Source organism: Pangasianodon hypophthalmus, chromosome 7, assembly GCF_027358585.1.
Source record: "Pangasianodon hypophthalmus isolate fPanHyp1 chromosome 7, fPanHyp1.pri, whole genome shotgun sequence".
Lineage (NCBI taxonomy): Eukaryota > Metazoa > Chordata > Actinopteri > Siluriformes > Pangasiidae > Pangasianodon > Pangasianodon hypophthalmus.
This window is the reverse complement of record NC_069716.1, coordinates 25,032,497-25,057,831: the sequence shown is the minus strand read 5'-3', so window position 1 is coordinate 25,057,831 and position 25,335 is coordinate 25,032,497. Positions and strand designations below refer to the sequence as shown.

At 38.8% G+C, this 25,335-nt stretch overlaps 1 protein-coding gene across 1 annotated transcript; it reads left to right on the top strand.

Annotated features, from left to right (window-relative positions):
• The first annotated feature begins 6,265 nt into the window (after positions 1-6,265).
• exoc3l1 (exocyst complex component 3-like 1) lies at positions 6,266-21,072 on the top strand. The gene is made up of 13 exons (XM_026946389.3): positions 6,266-6,490; positions 8,126-8,304; positions 8,957-9,176; positions 11,618-12,036; positions 13,771-14,060; positions 15,023-15,140; positions 15,242-15,367; positions 16,561-16,661; positions 17,121-17,237; positions 17,373-17,643; positions 18,373-18,528; positions 18,867-19,000; positions 20,426-21,072. The coding sequence occupies exons 1-13, from the start codon at positions 6,451-6,453 to the stop codon at positions 20,610-20,612; spliced, it is 2,358 nt and encodes a 785-aa protein (XP_026802190.2). The 5' UTR covers positions 6,266-6,450; the 3' UTR covers positions 20,613-21,072.
• Positions 21,073-25,335: the final 4,263 nt, after the last annotated feature.

Below are 25,335 nucleotides of genomic sequence, written 5' to 3'. Positions count from 1 at the left end.
TGAGGTTTTTGGAAGTTTTTGTGCAGACACTTTAAGGATTTAAGGAGAAACTCCATATTTACTGTTTAAAGAGAGGGAAAAGTCAGAATACATAATTTTATAGTAACATTTTAGAATTAGATATTAGCGATGGGGGGCATGGGTGGATTAGTGGTTAGCATGTTTGCCTCACACATCCAGGGTTGGAGATTTGATTCCCGCCTCCACCCTGCGTGCATGGAGATTGCATGTTCTCCCCGTGCTTCAGGGGTTTCCTCCAGTTACTCCGGTTTCCTCCCCTAGTCCAAAGACATGCATTGTAGGCTGATTGGCATTTCTAAATTGTTCTTGGTGTGTGAGTGTGTGTGTGATTGTGCCCTGTGATGGGTTGGCACCCTCTTCAACCCTGCCTTGTGCCCTGTGTCCCTGGGATAGGCTCCAGACTCCCTGCAACCCTGTGTAGGATAGGCGGTACAGAAAATGGATGGACATTAATGATGTCTTTATGTTTTTTTTTTTAATTGAAGTTCATTCGAGTGTTGAGGTTGTTACTTTAAGATTAATAGACAACTTGAAATCGTACACTTTGCTCATGACATTTAGTGGCAAAGCTTTCCCAAACTGAATTTAGTTTGATAGACTTCCATAATTTAAGGATGCACACATGTCACTACATTCAGATAGATGAAAGGGATCCTTTGGATGATTAGACGTTCATGTTCTTAGCTACTTCTCTTAGCTAACCTTCTCTGAACTCAGGTGTAGGGTTTGAAATAAAACTCTTACAGGTTCCCTCAGATTAACAATCAAAGACTGCGTAAGGGTTGTAAAATTATTATTTTTTTCTAATCATTCGTTAGAAATTAATTGATTCATTTTCTGTTTGCTTTTCAAGCTGGGGTCATCTAGTCCCTGGTACAGGTTTCAGCTTCTCCTGGAGGATCCCAGACGTCCCTAAGCCAACTCTGAGATATAAGCTCTACAGAGGATTCCTTATTGGAGACGATTAGTAGATTATAAACCTTTTACTATCCAAGGAATCAGTGAAGAGCCCTGTTCTGTGACCTGATGGATGCAGAGAGTTTTAAAAGGTGCAGTTTGTGTATTAAATATTCCTGAGCCATGCCTAAAAGAGAATACACACACTTCCTGTGGGTGGGACACGACTACATTCTGGAAGTGTCATGATATAAATACTAGAACTGATGGGTTGGTACTGTTGTTATTGTAATTGTGGTTGAGATGATTGTTGCTTAATGCAACATTATTCAAATTAATTGAAAAGGGAACACTAAGTTGTAGATATTTGTCCTGGTTTGTAACTAGTTCCCCACAGACGTGGCACATTCTGTAAAGTAATACTCCATGCTGAGGCAATGATAGAAGTCTAGTAATAAAGAAAGTGAAAAGAGGGAAATGTAGTCATTTTAAATGTTCATATTAGTCACATTTATTGCAGTATTGATTATATTAATTATAAGTTGCATTTTAAATTAATAGTCTTTTTAATTAATTGTACAAGTCTTTTATGGAGATGATTTAGGGTTAAAATGAATCATTTTTTTTTCTTCCTTTTTTACCGAAGTGATAGATTGTTAATATTTAAATCTTTTTTTTCTATTTTCACTGTTTTGTTTTATTTTAGATTAATGCAGAGCTTGTGAAATTGCGCACTGTGCATGAGAGGTTTAGCAGCAGGCCTGTGGCTCTGTGGAAATCTGTACTTGGTTTCGTGGATTTACCACCAGATGGTGAGCTTGAGTAACTAAAGTCTCTCAGCATCCTCAGCACAATACACTAGAAACATGACACAGTCTACAATTCTAATGATTGTGAAATATAATTATAAATAAATTTATAGCAAAGCTTTATTATATCTCACTTTTCTTTTTTATTTCATTTATTTTTGTTTAGTACAGCACAATTCAGGACAATAATACTGGTTTCAATTTTCAACTTATTTCTCCTCTTATTTTACAGATATTCTAACTTTCAAAATGTATATGTGTATGGTGCAAAAGTCTGTATACCCATGCCGAATGAATGTATCTGGGAGTCTCTTTATAGCTCATTATTATAGAAACGGTATTACATGAGCTTCCCTTGGCACTGGGCATTTCGTTATTGCTATCTCTCTTCTTCCCACGTTCTTTTCTGTGCCTTTCAGTGCCAAAAAAATAGGACTGGTCTGTGAGTTGTAGTGAAGGAGGTCGGTCTCAGGGAAAGTGGCGTGGCCTCTGTGACTGTCAGTTGTAGTGAGAAAGGTGTGACTTTTATGTCTGTCAATCTCAGTGAAGGGCGTGGACTCTGTGTTTGTCTGTGTTTGTCAGAAAGAGGCTTGGCATCTGTGACTGTGAGTTGCAGTAAATGGGGCATGGCCTTGGCACCTGTCAGTCACAGTGAAAAAGGTGTGGCGTTTATGTGTGCCAGCAACACTGAAAGAGGCGTGGCCTCTGCGTCTGTCAGTTGTTGTGAAAACGGCATGGGCTTTATGTCCTTCAGCAGCACTGCAGAAGGCATAGCCTCTGTCCCTGTCAGTTGTAGTGAAAATGGCATGGTCTTTGTTTTTCAGTTGCTATGAAGGAGACATGGCCTCTGTTCCAGTAAGTTTCAGCGGAGGAGGCGTGGTGTCAACCTCCTCAAAGCTAACCCTTTGTTTTGGTTAAAAATGATCACACAATACTCAGTCACACAATACTGAATCATGCAATACTGAATCATGCAATACTGAATCACGCAATACTGAATGACGCTGTATTACATATTACATAGAAACAACAGTTTATCACATTTTACTGAATCATTCACTGTTCTGAATGTATCTTTCAAACATCACATTTTTGCTCTCATAGTGAAATACTCAAAATATCATCTTACACAGCCCTGAAAGAAGGAAAAAAGGGAAAAAAAGAAAGGCTGAAAGACCCTTTGTCAAGGGAGCAACAGTGGAGGTCTGGAATTCCGGGATTTGAACTCACAACCTGTTACTAGCGCAGAACAAACCACTGTGCTACCACTGTGCTACACTTTTATATGAGTAGGTAATATGATAGGGAACAGTATAGGGAATAGTTTTTTTACTGACATCTAAATTCTGCAGAAAAATCCATGTGTGGATATGTATGTATTTCCTTGTGTGTGTGTGTGTGTGTGTGTGTGTGTGTGTGTGTGTGTGAGAGATAGAGAGTATTAGACTGTTTATGCCTGAAACAGCTTTGGCAAAGCAGGAACTCAGCCCAGGTCAGGAATGTCAGGCAGGAAGTCCTCCGGCTGCTTCAGAAATAGACTTCCTGCTCCCTGCTGCCCCTTTGGGTGTGGGTTGGGCTTCTTCTGAGGTGTTGACAGAGAAGGTGGGCTGTTTAGAGCTACAACTGAGTAACCCACCATCTGGCACAGGATCTAGCTTAGGATTGGCATAATGTGTGTGTGTGTGTGTGTGTGTGTGTGTGATAAAGCATCAGTCAGCTCGGCAAAATGAAGGCATCTCATTCATTCTTCATTAAGCGCTTTATCCTGGTCAGGGTCTCAGTGGAACACTGGGCATGAGGTGAGAATACACCCTTGATGGGTAACTAGTCCACTGCAGAGCACAATGCACAATATTCACATCTAGGGGCATTTTATCATAACCAATCCACCTACCAGCATGTTTTTGGGAGGTGGGAGGAAAACCAGAGAACCCAGAGGAAACCCATATGGAAGAACATGCAAACCTCCATACAGACAATAACTCAAGCTCAAGATTGAACATACTTTGTTTGAACACAGCCCCCTTTTTGCAAGAAAACAGTGGGAGAGTGCTTCAGTATTGATGTACAAATGCATTTGGAAGATTTTTCAGCTATGAAAATTAAAGAAATGGACATTCTGGTAGCTAATAGTCAAGTTCGCCCATCTGTGATGCTGTGAATCCAGTGTACAGCACAATTCATTGATTTTCCTGTTCCAAAAGACCTACAACACTTTGTCATTAATCATTAAGGGGGTGTTAAAGTAATGGCCAGACTGTTCTTGACTCAGACACACAGGGCCACTATAGGCCATTGTAGCTGGAAAAATGGTTGGTAAAAGCTCTGGCTGTTGGCTTGCATGACAGTATAACATTATGTCTGGGTATAAAGTATGTATGAGGCCATACAAGTGCTCTCAGTGGACTTAATGATCAGGTAATAACAATGGCTTTGTGCCCTTGAGAATGAGATCGGCTCTAAAAACTAGCCTTTTTCCTCTTCCTTATGCAAAGGGAATTGCTGTTTTCAACGGAAAAGCTCAGTTAATCTGTCACGGTGCTTTAATTAGTATGGCATTTTGCGCCGTCGACATACAATTGATTCCTATTTTGGGACACAATGTGGCCAAACAGGGAAGTTATGCCACGACATTTTCAGCTGGTGTGTTCACGAAACACAATCAACTCTGAGCAACATTTTATTATAAACAACTTGTGACCTTATTAAAGAATTTTACTAATATACCTATCTTACATAAAGTATATACCGAAACCAAATAGTTCTATATTAATATGCCATTTTCACCTTCTTGACAAACACACGCACTTGTCCTCTCTGCGAGAGAGCATCTAGGTCATTCGTCTAGGCATTGTGCGTGTGTTCTTCTCCAGGAAACATGAAGTAAACATAGACATGGGGTCGAGGTCAAAGGCCGCATGGATAAACAGCCTCCTGATGCGGTCTCAGTTTTCAGATCACAATTGTGTTTTTCCCAGAGCGTACAGCTGTGGATCGTCTTTTGCACATTTCCAAAGAAGCCCTAAAACTTCACTTGACTATTAACACTACACCCTCAACAGCTGGGAGTCAAGATGAAATTTTAAATGCTTTGACCTCAGGGTGACATCATGATGTGAGTTCCTCTCATTATTTATTTACGTCTATCAAAACACATCACTATTTATAATGGATTGTAAAGAAGAAAATAATGGAGTGTAGCAAAGAAATAAAATAAAATTAAAATGTACAATTTGGAAACAAAAGGAAAAAATGAAACATCACAAAATTCAGCAATACATTTACGTTACATTTAAATTGAAGTTAAATTACCAAGATTACGTAGGATATAAAGTGAAATTAGTGGGCATGTTTTTAAAATATAAATATAATTATTATTGCTGTCAAATATTCGGAATTTGGAGAAAATTATCAAATTTTATTAATTGTTTAGTTCAAATTTGAGATTTATGGCACTTTGAACAGTATAAAATGCAATGAATCCCCTCAGTAAAGTAATTTAGACTTACACTGCATACATAAATACAAATTACATGAAACATAAAACAACACAAAAGATGTGCTGTTAGAGGACAATAATCAATGGTAAGGTGGTGTGATGCGGCTGACACGAAGCAGAGTTACTGTTTTTGCAATAACAGCACATTCCAGGGTGCTTAACCCTTCTATACTAAAGTGATTATAAAATAATTACGAATATCATTTATTAAAGAATTACATGTATTTTTTAAGTGTTAGTTACATGTATAGTATAGTTAATGTTGTGGAATATCTGCAAGACAAGGTAGTAGCTGATATCACTTACATCACAGCAGCTATAAACACTTGTTCCCTCACCAGGCTTTATATTTTCTCTCTCTCTTAAGGTTAATACCACACAAATTTCACTTTGTCAGGTTACAGAGAAGCTGAAGACTTACCCACGGTGGAAAACTGACTGTTACGAAGTGCTGACAGCACTGGAGACTCCTTCCACAAATGTTACATAACAATCTTCTTACAGAAAACATCACTATATCAACAATTATAAGTTTTTCGTTGTTAAATAACAGCCCTTTTTTAATCTGTTTATTATTAGCCTTAGATTATGTGCCATACAAGTTCTTAGTATGTAAACAATGTACTACAATGACAGCATTAATATAAACCTTTGAGTTGCCATTTTAGAAAATTAATTATAGGCAGAAACTAATTAATCATGGCATCCCTGAAGCATTTCTCCAGCTTGTAGATGCTTTGACCTTGATATCATTCTGTAAGCTAATCTGAAACTGGTCATTTTGCCGAGGCTGTGTGTTTTAGCCTGAGAGACTGGCGTGAGGGCACAGAGTCTGTGCTGGATATGAAGTACACCCCCACCCTAACAATTCTACATCTGGATCCCTTCTGCTAACCGAGTCCCCTCCCTTTGTCCCTCTCTCTCTCTCTCTTTCTCTGTCTCTATCTTGCTCTGTCTCTCTTTCTCCCTCCCCCGTCCCCCCCCCCCCCCCCCCCCTCTCTCTCTTTCTCTCTCTCTCTCTCCCTCCCTTCCTGTCGACCGTGGAGTGGAGGATGTGTCTGGAAGAGGGACAGAGGAAGGCTGGAGGAAGGCAGCAGAGCGGCTATGTACCCTCTCTTCTCTTCCCCCTGTTTTCTCTCTCTGCGTATGCTGCTGGCCCTCAGCGAAGGGCTCCTTCTTCACAACCGAGAAGACGACAGCTGAACTCCAACAAACCTGAACCTCATGTCACAAGGAAACGAGAATGGCTGTGAAAATCGTGAAGGTACAGCTCTACCTTTTCACTCACTATGCACTTTTATATATGCTTGGCAAGCCAGTGTTTCAGCACAAGTTGTGAAAATAAGAATACCTAATGCAGAGAGTGATATGAAGGTAGAAAAGAGGGAAAGGTTTGACTACCTAACAGCATAATTGAGATTCAGCATCATGAGAACAGAAGACCAAAGGAGTTGAGAATGATCAAGAGACTAAGCTGAGTCATTCCTGACAGCAACAATAATCCAGTAAACTGTGGGGCTGGAGACACTGATGATGTCAAACCCTCACATGCTGCTTGAAATGATCTCAGTGTCATGACCAGAGTGAAGGATGAACAGGCTTATTCATTTAAAACACTCATGAGACTTAGCCAAGGTACTTCTATTGCAACAGAGCATGTATGTACAGGCTATACCTCAGTATCTCAGTTGTACATCTAAGTGAGATGCACAGGTCACTCCATACATGTAAGGAATTCAAAACAAACCATGTGTAATCATGCTTTACTGGTGGGAAAACGACAGAGATGTTAGTTATTGTTGCAGTATAGATTTCAGTATAGATGCTTGATAAGAGGGCTTCGGCTTACGGCATGTCTCTAGATGAAGAGTCTCTAGATGAAATGATTTCCAATCCCTGTTGTAGCCAGGTTATTGAACAGGTTTAATTTCAGTATAGGTACATTTTTTGTTCACAAACGTATACAAACAATAGAAATGTACCATCGAAGGCACAGCACTGGTTGTTAAGTTACCTTAGTGATGTTCAAGATTGTAAAAGGCATAGGATTGAGGGAACCACCCTAGTAGTGATGGCTGCTTGTGATATTATATGGGAGTCTAAAATCTAATATGTGTCAATACCTCGATAATGAAACTATTAGGGTTGGACAATGCATTACATCACTGGGACTCATCGATGGCATAAGAATGATGTGGGGAAGTTATTTTACACACACACACACACACACACACACACATACAATGAAAGGCACTCACTAAACTAAAAAACTGTCACTGATAAGCTGCATGAATCTATAGTCTGGGCTAGAAAGAAATCAGCTCCATTCATAACATTCTGTATATATTCAAATAATTGCTCCTGGTGCTGTGGTGCTTGGTTCCACAAAAGTCCAAAATTCACCTCAAGACATTTAAGAGCAAATAAAGTGCATACCAAAAATGAAATTATATTGATGTCTGTTTATCTTTAAAAGACATGGGGGCTTAGCTCTGATAGCCCATTTACTGTATACTAGCCACCCTTGTAACAAGTGTACTTTAAAAGCCTAGTTTAGTACATTTTATTGAGAGCGTATATTTGTCTGAACTTAGGGGCATTGGTAGCTCAGTGGTTTAGCCTTTGGGTGACTGGGTAGGAAGGTTGTGTGTTCCCTCAACTGCTCAAATGTAGCCTCTATCAAATGTAAGTTGCTATGGATAAAAATGTCAGCCAAATGAGGTAAATGTAAACCCAAAGGAATGCCCATAAGAAGGTATACAGAAGAAACTACAAGAGTAGAACCCTCATAGTCTGGGTGGCACCAGTCAAAGGAATTATAATTATAGCTGGACATTAAAAAGGTTGGATTAGCAGACAGGTATATGAGCTGAATAAACCTTCTCCTTTGGGATGCTAGATTCCCCGGCAGCAGGTGAGGAAGTTTGGCCGGAATTGGAGCGGGCAGAATGCTTGGCACGGGGAGCAGCTCTCAAATGGGCTTCAGGTGTGTTCTGCCGCCCGGAACACCTCGAGAGGCTTGCACACTACAGGAAGAGGGAGAGTCAAAGAACAGCATCCATAAACTCAAGGTTAAAGGTACAGTTCATCTTTACAATTTTTATTAGTTTCAAAATTAAGTGTTTTCTGAAATTGTTTTTCCGGATTAAAAGATTCTGGATTTGAGAAAGGAGATGCAGTAGGGTCTAGAAGTCTGAGTCCATTAACAAGAATTGTTCTTGTTTCATCAGTTCTTTATGATGCCTACTCACAGCCACAGGGTTCCTGGTTCAATCCTGAGCTCTAGTTACTGTTTGCATAGAGGTTTGCATATTCTCCCCATGTCCATGTGGGGATTCCTCCAGGTTCTTTGTCTTTCTTCCGACTTCCCAAATACATAGCTGTGAATGTGTGTATGCCCTTTGATGGACCGGTCTTCCTAACCAGGGTGTATTGTACCTAGACCCCAATGTTCCTGGAACAGACTATGGATCACCTCAATCCTAACCAGGATAACGTGCTTACTGAGAATGAATTACTAACAATTACTGTAATCTTTTAACTGATACTGACTCAATCATGGATTATTGCTCTCAGTCTATAAGAATACATGTTTCATTTACAACAGTAAGAGTTGCTTGAGAGTAATAGTTCTTGGTAGTAGACTCATTATTTTGGACCCTATTGCATGTACATGTAGCACAACAATCATTCTTCATCTTCCTGATTAAATGCTGCGGTTTTCTTGCAGTCAGTTGTCCAGTCCTATCTAGAAGGTGTAGACTGGGGACTGGGACAGCTCAGAGAGGCTCGTGCTGAGCTGAGAGAAGTGTCTCACGCTATGAACTTGGTGAGACTCGAATCCAGTAAGAACGCTGAGAGCATTAACGCCCTGGACACACTGAGAGAGACGTCCATCAATCACTGTCAACTGCTGGCTGCTGTTACTAACCTGCCACACCTCCACTCAGGTTAGGGTCTATTCTGACATTATTTTACATTACATTTACATGTATTTATTGGGAGGATATGTTTATCCAAGGCAAATCAGGATAGGATAAAGCTCAAACATAGAGCTGTAAATCGCTGGGGGTTAAGGGCTGTGCTCAAGGGCCCACCAGTGGTTCTCTAGAGGGCCTGGAATATAAATTCACAATTTTCCATATAATCTTAGTGAGTCACATGAAGGATTTAGCATACTTAGTGGTGCATTGTGAAATCCTAAACTAGGAGTTGGTCTGGATATGGTACCAAGTACATGAAACAATACTGTAGAAGAGTCAATAAATGGATGGGGAAAATGGCTGTAGTTAGTTTTGTAGCAGATCTTCTTTTGTGGATCATCCAATCACATGCATTTAGGTAAGTTAATTAACTGAAGGTGCTGGACCAGACTCTAGCTACTGGTCTAGAGACAACAGGACAGAAAGGAAAGACTTTTCACATTACAATGCTTTCATGGATTTTTCATTTTATTTACCTGCTCCGGTCTGATTAGCAAACTGACAAGTTGGCTTGTTGTAAAAGACGTCAACAATGAAAACATACAAATGGACAAAGCAGTTTTTCTTCCCAGCATCAAATTCGAAGCAGACAGGTAACCGTCATGGGAGTTGCTCATCCAGACGATTATAAGCAAGGAATTTCATGTAACTGCATCTTCACAAATTTATGTTGAAATTTGTAGGTATCCCTGCCCAATATAACATTTCGTAAGATATATTTTCAGCTCAATTCTAATATTACTTTAATTAACAGATGGAATGGAACCAGAACATGACATTATCTACCAATCGTGTTGTCATTATGTGTAATGGCAGTAGCATCAGATATTAGCAAGACCACATTACTGAGCATCTCATTTCTGTTTACTGCTAATGGCCCACCCGTTAAATTCCCATTTTAATGCTACCCAGGGAACAGCTGAGAGAATTTTAGATGTGATGCCTGCAGGAAATTAGTAATACGCTTGTCGTAAAACTGGTTGTTCATTTTCCTGAACATTTCCTGAATGCTGGAGTTGAACAAATGACTGCCACCCACTTAGCAGAGCTTGAAATGTAAAGCAATTCACTGGAAGTTTTATAGTTCTCCTTTGAACAGTCCTACTGCGAGAAGCTCAGCTAAATGACATGAAACATCTGCCTCTACTGAAGTGATTACTTTGCTTGCATTAAGCCAAGCCAAGGCAATTCATTTTTCATTGTTATACTATCTCTATGTGCATGCAAAGTGGAATGAAATGTAAAGGATTCATAAAGTGTGTGTCCCCATCATTGAGCGATCACAAGTTCAAATGCCATCGAAGCCACTGGGATCTGTGGCTAGAAATCCAAGACAGCATAACTGGCCCAGCTGTCTGGTTGGCCTTCTTTTCTTTCCTGTTGCATAGAGGGATGCTAACCAATCATATGCACCTGTTAGCTCATCTATATGGAACAGGCTTGTAATACAATGCTACTGCCTGTATCTCTATCTGTTTGGTGCTCCAAATATCCATACTGTATGTGTATCTGTGTAATCAGTATGTCTCTTGGAAAAAGAGACAGACACAGGAAATTCCCAGAGGTAGAAATGCAGCATTGGCAACATGGTGTATAAAATCTGGCTCTGACAAGCTCAAGTTCCTCAACCTCAGCTACATCACTCGAGTTCATAATTATTCTTAATGAGAGATGCATGTGGAACTGTTTCTTAAATCCTGTCCATGTAGTCATAATTTTTTGTTTGCCTGCAATATTTTCTAACAAATTTAGCTAGTCTCATTTCCTGAAATATAAATAAACTAGTAACCTAATTTAAACCACTACTAGGCAGTTACTAAGGGTGAATGAATGAATGCTGTAAATGCATCACATATTATTGAAGATGGTCTTTCTTTGTCCTACGAGCTGACATTTGCATGACTCCTGGGACTGGTGCACACCTCTAGTCTCAACTAGATTCCAAGTGAACCTTTCTGGCAAGCTTTCTAAAAAAAAAATCGCGAAAAGTGCACAAGTCTCCTACTTGTATCTGTATTTGTGTCTGTTTTGAGCACATTGGTGTATTGACTAAATTAGGGAAGAAATAATCCAAGAAAGTGTCTTCGTTGCTTGCTACTTTAGTAAATTGCTACATTCATTCCATTGGCATGAGATTTTATTCAAAGCAACTTACAAATGTGGCACAATCCAATACAGAGCTGAGCAGATGATCCTTAAGGGCTTTGCTCAAGGGCTCAACAGTGACTCAATTCTGGGAACTGTACTTTTGTAACCTTCTGGTTCCTGGCACAGAATTGTGCATGAGATGTATAGGTTTCTCTTGTACTATTCGCACTGCAAGAAGTTCAGTCACATGACATGTCCACCATGTTTTTAATGATACTGTATCTATCTCACTGTGCTTCTTTATGTGTGGATTTTATCAGTGAAGAGCATGGTGATGGAAACAGAGCGCCTCGTGGAGTCACGCCGGTTGCTGGAAGCCCATGCTCGCCTCATGGAGCTGGAACGCTGGCAGGATGAGGTTCTTCTTCAGCTCCATGAACTCAGAGGCTCATCCCGAACCTTGCTGAGCCCCGAGGATGATGCGTTGGTGCAGAATTATTTTTCAGGAGTGGGGCGGCTGGTAGAGGCCCTGGCTAAAGAGCTGTGGGCGGTGGTGGGGAGCGGACTGACTCTCTCCCTTCAGAACCCCACGCCGTTTGTGTCAGCAGTACGCATCGTGGAGCGCGAGGAAGCACTTGATCATTACTTTCTAGAGGAGAGGCAGTGTGCGTCAGGTGCAAGGCATGGCAGGCCCATGCCCCCAGGAAGGCCTCGCTGCTGGAGAGAACGCTTTTTTAAGGTTTGATGAACATTAATGATGGAATTAAGTGCAAAAAAGCAGTAAAACCCTTTTCCTAATTTCATTGTAATGTGATTTCAATAATAATAATAATAATAACACATTGTTCTGAAATATCATTTGTCAATATCACCATGCATTTTAGGTTTCTCAGTTCATTCTGTGTATAAGGATGGACAAATAATGAATCTATACGCTAGTGCTGCAGTTCAGTGTTTTGGTTGCCTGGAAACATAACTGCGTAAACATAAAATAATTTAATGATATATGGCGAGCAAGTTTGTTAGTTGCTTGTGCATTCGTACACAAGAGAAATAAATGATTATATGATTATTATCCTCTTTTCTTCTTCTAAGTTTCTAATGTAACACATCATGTTGCGCCCTCAACAAAATGTCAGCAAGTCGTTGGCCAACGTTTTGCCTATGACTCAGTGTAGAAAGCAGTATGGTGGCCTTTATTTTTCTCTGTTTCGTCAGTGTTTCCACATACCTGCATGTTCCTCATTCTGAAAAGATCATTTGTCATCCATGCATGCTAAATAATCTAGTAAAAACAAGTTCCTGCTGGAAACCAGTGCAGAGAACCAATCAGATGGCAACCTTCAAGATTCTGATGTTTGTGGCCAGAAAAGTTTATAAAAGCTCTGGCTGAGATGAATCCACAGGCAAATCTGTTGGTTCTAACTCTGCAATTGTAACACTTTGAGCTAGATTAGCTGTAGGTTAGCAGTAGGTTAGCATTAGCTATCTAGACACCTACCTAGGAATTTCTGCTTTTGGATTTTAACCATTAAATAAAATTACCTAGAAAATTAGAGACTTGTAGCTGTAGAAGGAACTAAGGGTTAACCTGTGGTCAATACGAGCATGTTCTGGGAAAGGGAAGTCCATTCTCGGTCTCAGAGATACACAACACTAATATGCCAGTAAGGAGAATGGTGATGATGACGGAGTGCCTGATAATTTCATGCTAATGTGTTCTCTGAGGTAGTTTATATTTTTTAATCGGTAAACTTAAAAAAGTAACTTTAGATAAAGTCCTTAAAGCAACACCTAGATAAGAAATTGTGGATAAAAGACTTTGCTCAAGGACAAAACAGTGACTCTCTAGACGTTCTTGGATTTAAACTCTACTAATGTATTCATTTGGAAGATCTTTTATCCAAAGCTATTTATGAGTCAAACATAATCCAGGAAGGTTTAGATAAATAGCTAGGTTTGTTAAGAGAAACGAAGCCACAAAGCTTTTCAGTGATGCGCTGTGATCACAATAAATCAAATATATGATTATTAAACCTATTTCCAGCCATTTCTACTAATTTCATGCTTGTCTATTAAAGTCATGCTATATTGGCAGATAATTCTTCTAATTTAAAGTATTTATTTCTAGAAAGAAGCATAATTATCTACTAATAGAATAAGATTATTTAAAGAATAAGAAAATGTAAAGCTTGAGAATAAGAAATTTTAAAGCTTGAAATGTGTAAAAGCATCTAAAACAGGTTGAATAATATTATATTTGGTTTCTAAAATAAGATTAATATTTGTTATCTTATAATAACAAATATTAGATTTTGATATTTTGCCCATATTCAAAATAGTTTCACTTGAAAAAATTATTTTTTACAGTACAGTGAGTTAAAAAAATGGACAAACATCAGTAATAAATAAAACACTGTATTTAATACTGTATCTGTATTTAATTAGTGAAACAGTATTGTGTGTTACTCAGGTGTTGGAGGAGGCCGTTGCGGCTCGTTTCCGCAGTGCATCGTACTTACACACACGAGGCCCCGGACTCGCTGGCCACCTTTCAGCCCTACAGCACAGCATCATGGGAGACTTGGCTACAGTGCGCAACCTGCTGGAGCAGTGCGTTCCTCCGCATTACCACCTCACCAAAGCGTATCTACGGGCATGCCACCGCTGCCTACAGGTCCATTTAGGCCAAATCATTGGCTGGGAGCTGCAAAGTGGGGAGATCTTCGCTGTCCTGAACTGGGTTCTTCACATCTACAACAGGTAAGTCTCTGTCTATGTCTGTGGCCTGATCTGGACAGCACTGGGACTCATGAACTATTTCTGTAAATTGTCATTTTTATAGAATATAAATGAATAGGTACCAATAGGAAGAGCTGTTTTAGGCAAAATTGTAATTGTCAGTAAACTAATTACATCATAGTTAAATATATTGGATCATTTTTATTTTCATATCAACTAACTGAGACAATCAAAAGAGATTGTCCATGGGACACTGCTAATTAGTGAACAGAAAATGAGTTTATAGATTTATTTCAAGAATAATGCACCTAAAATCTAGGATTTCCTTCACAGCAGAGCTTCCCAAGCATTTTTGTCAGATGAATCAAAAAGAAATGTTGCTAATGAAACATTGCTAAAGAAATAAAATGTCCTGACATAGGAAAATAATCAGTGTTGGGGTGGTTTGATCTGTTACTACCCTGAAGTTGATTATTTTCCCATAGCAGCATCTTTCAAAGTGTTTTATTTCTCTTATACCATAGCTTTTGCCAAAAAGTGCACTTTTTTTTATTTATAAGTGCACTTTTTTTTTTACTTTTTTTTTTTTTGTCAATTAAAGCACAACATGTTGTACTTTTTATCTGTTAATAGTTACATTTAATGTTGTGGAACATCAGAGAATGAAGTTCCCAGTATGAGCATCTATACACAGTCGTTCCCTCAGCAACCTCTCATTTTTCCCTCTCTCATGAAGTTAATAATCAAAAAAAAATTCCAAGCTTCAGAAAACATAAAGTTACAGCTTTGTAAGCACTGACACTGGAGACTCCTTCCATAAATGTTACATAAATGTGTCCTTACAACAAACTTCACCATATCAACAATTATACACATTTTTTAGACTTTCCTCCTCTAATGACAAAGTATCTGTTCATTTTAAAATCGAAAGGTTGAGTGTATTATATAAATTTGTTCGAGACACTCCATGTTTTCTCCTATAGCTCAGAAATGATGGGCGACCCAGGCCTTGCTGCACAATTGGATCTGGAAGAGATGGGCCCTCTGATATCTCAGGAGGGTCTGGAACAACTGCAGAACAAATATGTTCACTGTGTTCGGGTGAGACTGCCATTTGTCGTGTAAGGGAAATATTAAGTCACCATCAAACATCTGAGGAATGCAGGGTTGTACGGCTGACGTCTCTGTGAAACTTCTTGCAGAAAAGCCTCTCAGAATGGATGCAGAAGGCACTGGAGGTCGAACTTACAGACTGGCAAAGGGATCAGGAGCCTGATATTGACCACGAAGGCTGCTACCATACCAGCCTTCCTACAATCATCACTCAGGTTAGTGCAGAGCTTTATTTAGCCACATATACTGACCATGAATATTAAAATTGGTGAAATGAACTGGCATCAGTTACATGGACAATTTTACATCAATATGTTTGGCAACCTAGGAAAACCCTTAAAAATGTAACCTTTTCTACTATATGTACCCCTGAACAGATATATGTTTCTATTTTACATGGATCTCACAAGTTATAGCACAAGTTATAGCATTTTATACCATAGTCCTGTAGAATTCTCAATACTGACTGGTCAGAAGGTGTTGATTAATTTACTATAACAGTAGTTCTAACAGTAGTCCTGGCTGTAATTCAAATCCGCACTGCACCACGCTCCCTCTGATCCTCTAGCACTGCTTGATTGGTCCCACCATCTGTCAGGGTACAAGGAAGGCCACCACCTCTGTTCTGGCACCTAGGTGGTGGAATGGACTTCCTGTAGATGTCCGAATAGCTGAGTCACTGACTGTCTTCAAATGATGTATAAAGACCTACTTCTTCCTAAAGTACTTAAAAAGACTTGTTGTCTGGTGCTTTTTACTATATTACATCCCCAACAGAGTTTTTAGACTGATGCTAGTTATTCTTAGCAAACCAGTATCAGAATGTATTTATTGATAGAGACCTCAAAGCACTTCTGTAAGTCGCTCTGGATAAGGACGTCTGCCAAATGCCATAAACGTAAATGCAAATAGAAATAGAAATGTACTTGTTCTAATATATTATCATTAGAAACCACTTACGTGGGGACTTGTATGCAGATACTCCATATAGGCTAAGCTAATCCTAATAGTATACAAATGAAAAATAAACATGTTCTTTAACAAATAAAAACGTAATATAATCGTTGAGATTGTGTTCTTCATAGAGATGTTTCTTTAACATTTTTGGAAGGAGTCTCCAGTGTCAGTGCGTTGTAGCAGTTAGAGGTAAAGCTGTAACCACTGGAAAGGGCTTTGTGGTTTCTTGGTAATATGACAAGCTGTGATTTTTGCATTATTAACTTCAGCATAGAGGAAAAAGAGAGGCTAGCGAGGGAAGGCCTGTTTATAGTTGCTATAACGTAAGTGATAAAAGGAACTAACTTCTTTTGTGGATGTTTCACAACAGTCAGTACAACTATAAATGAATAAAAAATGTGTCATTATTTAATAAATACAACAATTCATATTTTTGTCTCTGGTTTGTTAGATGTTAGAGGAGAATGCACGTGTGGCTCTGATGATCAGTGAAAGTCTGCGGGATCAGACAATCCAGATGGGTCTGTATGAAATGGAGACCCTCCTAACCAGGTTTGTGCTTTAATATAGTTGACAATATACAGTAGTTTTCCTGTGTCAAAACATGCCCACGTATTGTTGTGGAAGTCCAGAAATATGCTCTGAGAAATAATGGTAACAAACTGTACCCTTGTTTGTTGCTGTAGTACACTCAAGAGTACATCTTTTGCACATTCAGTATGTATTTTTGCATGTAGGTGCATGTAGTGTACCTTTTTAGAGTAAAGCTTTAAAACTTCGTCAGTGGTCCTTAAGGTCTAATTATCAACCTGAATTTATTTTAAAGGTATATACTAAAAATACAAAAGATGTACCCTTGATGGTACAATCACACTAATTAAGAGTTTGATACCTTTATTTCTAAGAGTGTAGTACTGGTCACTCCTGTTTCATCTAAATCTGTCTTTACAGTAAGTGTGAAATATCAAACTAACCCTTGGGTCTTTCATTTTCCCTGTAAATCCCACTCAGATTTCGAGACGCTATCATAGAATTCGGGAAGGAGCATCGAAAGGATCCACTGGCAAACAACACCAAATTCTACCTCCATTACCTCCTGGCGTGCATAAGCAACTGCATCATCCTCAAGTGAGATGGTGTCCAAGTATCTTTTTACAGTATGTCTGTGTTTGTGCTGCTGACATAACAAGCCTTAAGCTGTGCCCAGGAAATGGGGTTCTGCATGGATTTATTTCTCACTACACGCTTTAAATGTTCCTCCAGGACGTCCACAGAGACCCTTCATCAGCAGGTTAGCTCTCGTCAGTCAGTGCGCTTTTCCCGGATTCCCCCCGGGCCGCTGGCTGCTCTGGACAGGGCCGTGAGGAAAGCGTGTCGCCTCATGATGGACCAGCTGCTCCTGGATCTTCAGCCCCACTTGCAGGGGCTCCTGTCACGTTCCTGGCTGGTCCAGGGAGACGTCATCCCTAAGGTGTGCAATGTCCTGGAGCGCCACTGTGAACTATACAGCCGGGTGCGCTCGCCTTGCAGAGAGGTTGGTGTTTAAGCCATTCTACAACCATCAAACAAAATGTCAACATATAGCACTTTCCATCAATTAGATGATATTTGTGGTGGTCTGGGAAAACCCATCAGATGTTGCTGTGTATTAATTCTGGCAAACGGTCAATAGTGTTGAAAAAAATTATTTGGCCAAATTGTGTTTATTTGACTATCATGTTCACATTCATGAACAACCACAAATCACCAAAATGACACGGAAATTTATTTATTTACTGTATAATCTTGCCCTGGCAATCATTCTGTAAAAACAAGGCTCTTCTTCAATTATAATGCTGATGAAAATGATGAAGAAGGAATCCATGATCCATAATTGTAAGAAACATCACTCAGGTCTGCTGTGTATATTGCCCAGTCCTTTTAAAAAAGATCTGAGGAAACACACTCACACCCAGTGGAATATAAGCGCAACCCATGCTAATGCAGTATTCAATATTGCAACACATACTGTACAGTCAGTCATCAGTCTACTAACCAAGTATAAAGGATTAACACACTTGTGCTGTGTCGAAGCATTCTTATTTATTTGCTCTAAGATACTGATTTATAGAATTAAATAATGTTAACGTGGTTGAGTTAGCCCACTTAGCGTGAGCTTAATACTGATGACTACTGTAATTGCACTTAACTAAAATAAATGTCAAAACTACCTACAACATAGTGGTGTGTGTGTGTGTGTGTGTGCGTGTGTGTGACTGTACAGCGGCTGCAGGAGGAGTGCCAGTGGCTGACGGTGGTGGAGTATGTGCGTGCACTGATGCAGAAGAAGCTGATCTGCCGGAGCGATGAGGAGAGGCAGCTGCTAGCGCAGCAGATGGTCCAGGATGCCCAGCAGCTGAAGGAGCACTTCCAGAGCATTGTGAGAATGAATGAAGCTTACTGCATACTGCATAAAAATGATTTGCAAACTAGGAAAATGTGTATATCACTGATTCAGACCTGATGAACAGTATGATTTTGTTTTTCATGTCATTATTTTTGTGGTTATTTGATTATGTAAGACAGTGAGTAGGTTGTAAATGAAATACGCGCCTCTTGGCCAACTGAAGCACTCAGATTCAACAGTAGTGCCTCTACTGTGGTTGAAAGCACAGCGTTAATTGGGTGCCATTAGCTTTCATTTCCTTATTAGCCATTTTTGCATGCATGTTTGATTTTAGTCATACAGTTTCTTTAAAGATGTCTGTTTATCTGTAGGAAGTTGATGGGACAGTCAGCGAGGTGAATCCCACAGCTCTGATCCCTGTGCTGGCTGATTTAATCAAGCTAAAAGATCCTGGCATGCTAACACTCGAGGTGTCCGGGCTGATATCCAAGTACCCTGACATCAGGTAGGTTACCTTAGTGCTAACAATTATAGGTTAACGTTTTCTAAATGTTTTATTTCTAGAAATGTTTCTTTTAAATAACATCTGTTGAGGTTTTTTGGGGGTGTTTCTATCATCATTTTTATATAAAAGTCCTGCAATATTGTTGAATTATTTTAGTTGTAGGAATGTTAACACTAATGATTCGATAATTTTAGCCTTTATCTAAACTGAATATAGAGAAACTGTTCATGACTTCATTTTTCTTCCAAAGTCTCAAATATCCAAGGTTTCTTACCAAATCTCAAATGAAAAACTTCGAAAAAGAAGGTTCAACTTAGGCCCTCAGTGAGGTGTGGTTTCACTAGAAGATGGAACCTTTTATTAAAAGCGTATGCAATGTGGAAGCCGGCATCTCTTTGGGTTTCAGGGGGTTTAATACAATAAGAGTCTTTAAAAAGACACTCCAGGCAAGATAAAAAATGTAACCATTGATATGTCTGTTGCAAGCATGCCTACTCACTTCTTACAACAATGACGCCATGGGGTCTATAGCAAGATTTCCTAATTTGAAGACTTTACGTTTCTTGGAGTTGGAAGCAAAATTTCAAAGACTATAATGGCTAGGAGTGGATATTTTTGGAGGAGGGGGAATTGGGGACGATTCTCATTGGGCTAAAGTTAAAGCCAGATAGCTAGCTGGCTACTGCTACTAAGTGATCACTTTGCTTTGTAAGTAAATTATTGTGATGGAGCGAATGGATTACTCAAGCAACACAAGTGACTCAATGGATGATTTTTTTTTTTTTTTGAGTTACTCTTGCGCAGTGAAATCCAGCCATATATGTTCAGTGCAGAATTGTAAGTCTTTCAAAGGTCTTTCAAGCAATTGTAGGTCTTTCAAAATTACAATAAGCCAACTAACCGAAGTTAACAACAACACAAGAAGCTACCATCAATGTTAGCTAGCAATGCTACATGATTATCTAGCATTGTGTTATCAACCTTAGCAACCATATTACTAGTAGTTACTCTATATGGGTGAGGAGAAGCATTTGCTAGTAGACATTAACTAGATGTTGTACTTCAGTTCAGCTCTTTTTGGCTCCCCTTCTCTGGTTTTCACTTTTGTACAAAATACAGACGGAATCGCTGGTTTCTTTAGCATCTTCTTTGGTGGAGAACCTAGTAAACTCTGCTTTGAAATCTCTTTCATAGTCTTCCAGTTTGAAGTTAATTTTTTGGTGGTGTTTAGACCCTGTTCGTTTGTGAACAAAATACTAGAAATTTTAGTACTAGGAAAAACACCGTTTGAAAGTTATGATGTCACAGATCTACAAATATCCACCCATGTTTGGTCTAAGACCAAACAAACACCTCCTATAGTGGTGAGTTTTTTTTTTTCATAACAGATTGTTATTTACAACCTCCTTGTTTCTCTTTTTAAAGTGAGGAGCATGTCTCTGTGCTGCTGGACGTTCGAGGGGACGTTCCCCGAGATGTGAGAGGGACAGTACTCTGTTTACTAGAACAGAGCTCACCGCCACTGCCACCAGGATACCGCCCAATCTTCCCAGACATCCTTGTGCCTCCTTCCAGCACGCCTTTCTGCTTGCCTACAGCCAAGTGTGCTTGATGAGAGCTCTCCATGGAGCAGCCTGAGTCACACCATCCTGTCCAGCCAGAGCAAACAGGAATCAACTTGGCGTCAAATCTAAATTTAGCAACTTCCTTTCCTCACTGACCTCTGACTGGTGGAAGCTTAGTAGTTTAGGTTCTGTGCTTCAAAGTCCAGGATTGCCAGAAAGCCACTGTTGAACCCGTGAGCAAGAGCCTCTACACTTGGACAAGGGATAAAATCTCTGAAAATATACATGTGCTTTTGTAGATTGGTGAATTATACAATATTCCTGAAATAAAATATCAGAACAGGAAGCCGAGAACCCAAAGATGAATTGCTGTGGGTTATTTTATCAGTGTAAACATGAGGATTAACTGTGATACACTGTGCCATGATGAAATCTTGTTGTATTGTGGTTTACAAAGTATGTGTATATCATGGCTTAATGTGTACAATAAAGTCTTTTTACATTATACATGATGCACAGTGGAGTTGGTCCATAGTGAGCTGGTGCTCTGAGCACACAAACTGAGCCTCTAAATATACTGTGATTATACACATTGAGGAATTATTGCTATATTGCAGGGAAATTTAACTTTTTTTGCCAGTCATTTCATTGAAACAAAGGAGTTATATGTATAGTTAAAGATATGCTAACTGAAGTGATAACTGTCAAATACCATTTATTACGAAGTACTAAGAAATTTCATATGAAATGGGATTCCTAGACTATTTTGTATAAAAGTCCCTTTCTGAATTTGCGTCCTCTCAGGATTTCTTCATCCTTAGTGCTGTCGTAAGAGTTTTTCTTTTCCACTGTCAAAAACTCAAAAAAAAAAAAAAAACTCAAAATAAATCCTAAAAAAAAAAAAAAAAAAAAAACTCACACTTTAAAATGGAATAAAATACCTGAGCACAACAAAACACTGAATTTATTGGGTCACTAAGACACACACACACACACACACACACACACACAAAAAAAAAATAAAAAAGTTTTTGGTCAGTTAGACCAGTGCTTCTCAACCTTTTCTTCAGCCGTGGACCTTTAGCATGCATGTTTTCATAAATCAACAAGTGTCAAATTTTCAGTTCAATATTAGATTTGATATACTGCCTGCTAATCACATTGCTTTAGCATCAACAGTGACATTCTAAATTTGTACATTAACATTACACACTAACATACACCTTTCATTTTACCCATCCATGAACTTGAAATTGAAATTTCTGCAGCATGGGGTCACACATTTCATTGCTAACATTACACTTAATTTGATTATTAATCTGAATTATCATTTGTGGATGGAACCGTGGCTTAGTGGTTAGCACTGTTGCCTTGTACCTCTGGGGTTGGGGGTTCGGATCCTGCCTCTGCTTCGGGGGTTTCCTCTGAGCACTCTGCTTTCCTCCCCCAGTCCAAAGACATGTGTTATATGCAGATTAGCATCTCCAAATTGTGTGTGTGTGCAGTTGTACCCTGTGATGGGTTGGCACCCTGTTCAAGGTGTCCCCTGCCAATTGTGCCCTGAGTCCCCTGGGATAGGCTCTAGGCTCCCTGTGACCCTGTGTAGGATAAGTGGTACAGAGGATGGATGGATGGATTATCATTTGTTTATTAAACCCATCAATGTTGGACATAATGCAAATAAAGTTGGTGCTATGTGCAGACAGTGAGCACAGATTGAGGGCGCTCCAGAGTATATGTTAATTTAAAAATCAAACAGTAAGTCTGTGGCTTTTCTGAAATTTAATGGGCCTAAAAAATGTATTTAAAGCATATTTTGGAATATTTAACAAAAATAATGCTTATAAATATTTGAAATATTTTTAGAAACAATCCGCTGTACCCTCTGTAATTATGTCACTGACCACACAGGGTCCCTGGTTGAGAAACAGTGTGTTAGTGCAAAAATTACTAAAATCTTATATACTATAATCTAAACTATAATCTTAAGTTCAAAGGCATAATCACATGGTTATTTAGTTTGATTGATGCCAAATACTGAAAAATACAGGGTTGATGCTCTTTGTTTTTGAGAAAATTCTATATAACTCAATTCCATTCTCATTCTTTCTTGACCTAATAGAAAGACACACTTTCTATACAACCTAACATTTAAAGTCATTTTTTGCAACTTTTTTGCAACGAGGACCAGAATTCTGTAGTATCCCTCCTGTTTCTGAAACTGTTACAGAAACATACCTGAGCCTGAGATTTTTCAGTGCATTTTATTTGTATTTATCCACAGGCTCTCTTAAAATGGATGCAACAGGAGTCAGGAAAACGGGGGCATCTTCTCTCATGGGGTTAAAGACGGTCTTCTGCCAGACACTACAGGGGGAGAGAAAGATTTTGGCTGCACTTTTTTTAACCACTGTCCTGTTGTGCACCATATATAGGGTCATTGATTCACACATACACACACATACACACACACACAAATCTTGCACTCTATAGTATGTTTAGTAATGATTCAGATTAACCTGAATATGACACCTGACCTCTGATTATGATGGAACAGATGGAAAATTGTTAACTGGATGCTTGTTAGAAGTGAATTGAATTAACTAATACACACGTTTTCAGTAGTAGAGCCCAACACCTGACCTTAACACGCTTTCAGCATGGTGCATCAGCACCAGCTGAGCGGACGCTCCCTGCAGTTTTTCTCTTCCTGCCAGGTTTCACATCAGCAGATGACTTTCATTCAAGTCCTCAGATTCAGGAGACCCTGTAAAGCAGGGCACAAATGCAACATTGAAAATGCATCGCAGATTACAGACTCTTTACTCACAGGGACCATTTAATTAGCATATCACTTTGATTGCATGCGTATTATTGATTGTGTGGTTTGGTTGTGGAGCGATTAAGGATGCAGTCACTGCCTTCTTCATGTAAGCACTGAAGCACAGCGATAAGACACTATGCTATATTAGATACTGTATGCTACACTGATTCGTGTTGAAAAATACATTTTCAGAATAAACTTTCATTTTTAAGAGGTACAAGAGCTAAGTGTTATCATATTGATGGAGTCATCTTTTTGCTTTTATACTTTTTGACTGCTTCAACAGTTCTGGACATGATTCAAGGCTCAGATCGACATAAGATTGATTAGTAGATTGATCAATGTGTGTTTAGTTAGTCTACTTTTAGTTTCTCCTTTTGTTCTCCGGACCTGCCTAATCCATCTGGAAGTTCTACTTCTGTTAGGAGTTTTTGTCACCTGAAAATCACTCGCTGCTGCTAAGGATGGCCCCACATGGACCACGAATCTCACCATGAAATTACTGTGGACGGTGCTGCATAGAAACCATAAAGGTGGATAGCCTTAGGATTGCAATTGTTTAGAACTCATCGTTGAACAGTTAATAACTTCAGTTTGATACAATAGACTTAAAGTTAAAACTATAATGAATTCAGAAATGACTCTGACACTCGTACTCAAGTTCCTGTTAACACAATTAGTACTTTTGACTATATAGTATAAGTTATAGAAAAGAAATGATTTATAACCGCACTATCCAGTGGGACCCAGATGAGTCTGGTTCCTCTCAAGGTTTATTCCTCATGATGTCTCAGGGAGTTTTTCCTCACCACTGTCACCTCTGGCTTGCTCATTAGGGATACATTTATAAATTTTAATTTTTACCCAGATTTCTGTAGAGCTGCTTTGTGACAATGTCCATTGTTAAAAGCGCTATACAAATAAAATTGAATTGAATGGAGTTCTTCAAAGGCATTTTGGGGGAAAAGGATGATACATAACCCACCTTGTTCCTGTTCATTACATCTCTGAACTGTATTTTATATCCACTTCTCAATCATTGCTGATGACGCATTACGGATGTGTCAGCAAAGTGGCCTGAAAAGTATCAGCCCAAACGGAGATCAAATCTAGGGGCGTTTCACTCTGTGTAATTATCTGACATGACTTTCACTGATAGGCTGCATGAATCTACAGTCTGGGCTGGAAAGAAATCAGCCCCAGCTCACTTCTCACTGCTGCAGACCGTTCTCTGTGTTTTACTTACATCCATTAATGGGGCTTTTGCACTTGGTTGAGGGATGGGTCATTTGACGAAAATATATCATGATATTTCAAAGCATTTATACGATACACAGTATGTATCACAAACATTTAATAATGCTTAAAACATTTTAAAATTTATTTAGTAATACTTTTATTTATTGCATGTTTATTGCCTAACACTGAAACAGTGGGAAAGTGTTTTAAAAACTTAAAACATTTTCCCACTGTTTCAGTGTCAGATTAATTTTATAATTGTAAAATGTAAAAAAAAAATTAATTTTACAGTTTTAAAGGTTCAAACAATAGAAAACTATCCAAAAAAAACATTTAAAAGGTTATCATGAGACCTCAGAAAAGTGTATTGTAAGATAGTTTATCATGATATGAATATTATATTATCATATCGCCCTAGCTTGCTTTCACAAAAGAAGCTCTAAAAGATTTAAAAACAAGAAATAATCTGATGTGGATGATATTCACAATATGGATATTATATGATCATATTGCCCCAGCACGGTTCCATTTAAAAAAAACCCTCTAAAAGATTTAATAACAGGAAATAATCTGATGTGGATGATATGGATATTATATCATCATATTGCCCTAGCTTGGTTCCACAAAAAAAGCTCTAAAACATTTAATAGTACTTAAAACATTTAATATTTAAAAAGTTATTTACTAATACTTTTATTTACTGCATG

Excerpts from the sequence above, each read along its gene's own strand:
- exoc3l1 (XM_026946389.3), top strand. The coding sequence starts at position 6,451 with ATGTCACAAGGAAACGAGAATGGCTGTGAAAATCGTGAAG. Across the intron at positions 8,305-8,956 it reads CCATAAACTCAAGGTTAAAG|TCAGTTGTCCAGTCCTATCT; the intron begins GTACAGTTCATC and ends GTTTTCTTGCAG. Across the intron at positions 16,662-17,120 it reads ATGGAGACCCTCCTAACCAG|ATTTCGAGACGCTATCATAG; the intron begins GTTTGTGCTTTA and ends AATCCCACTCAG.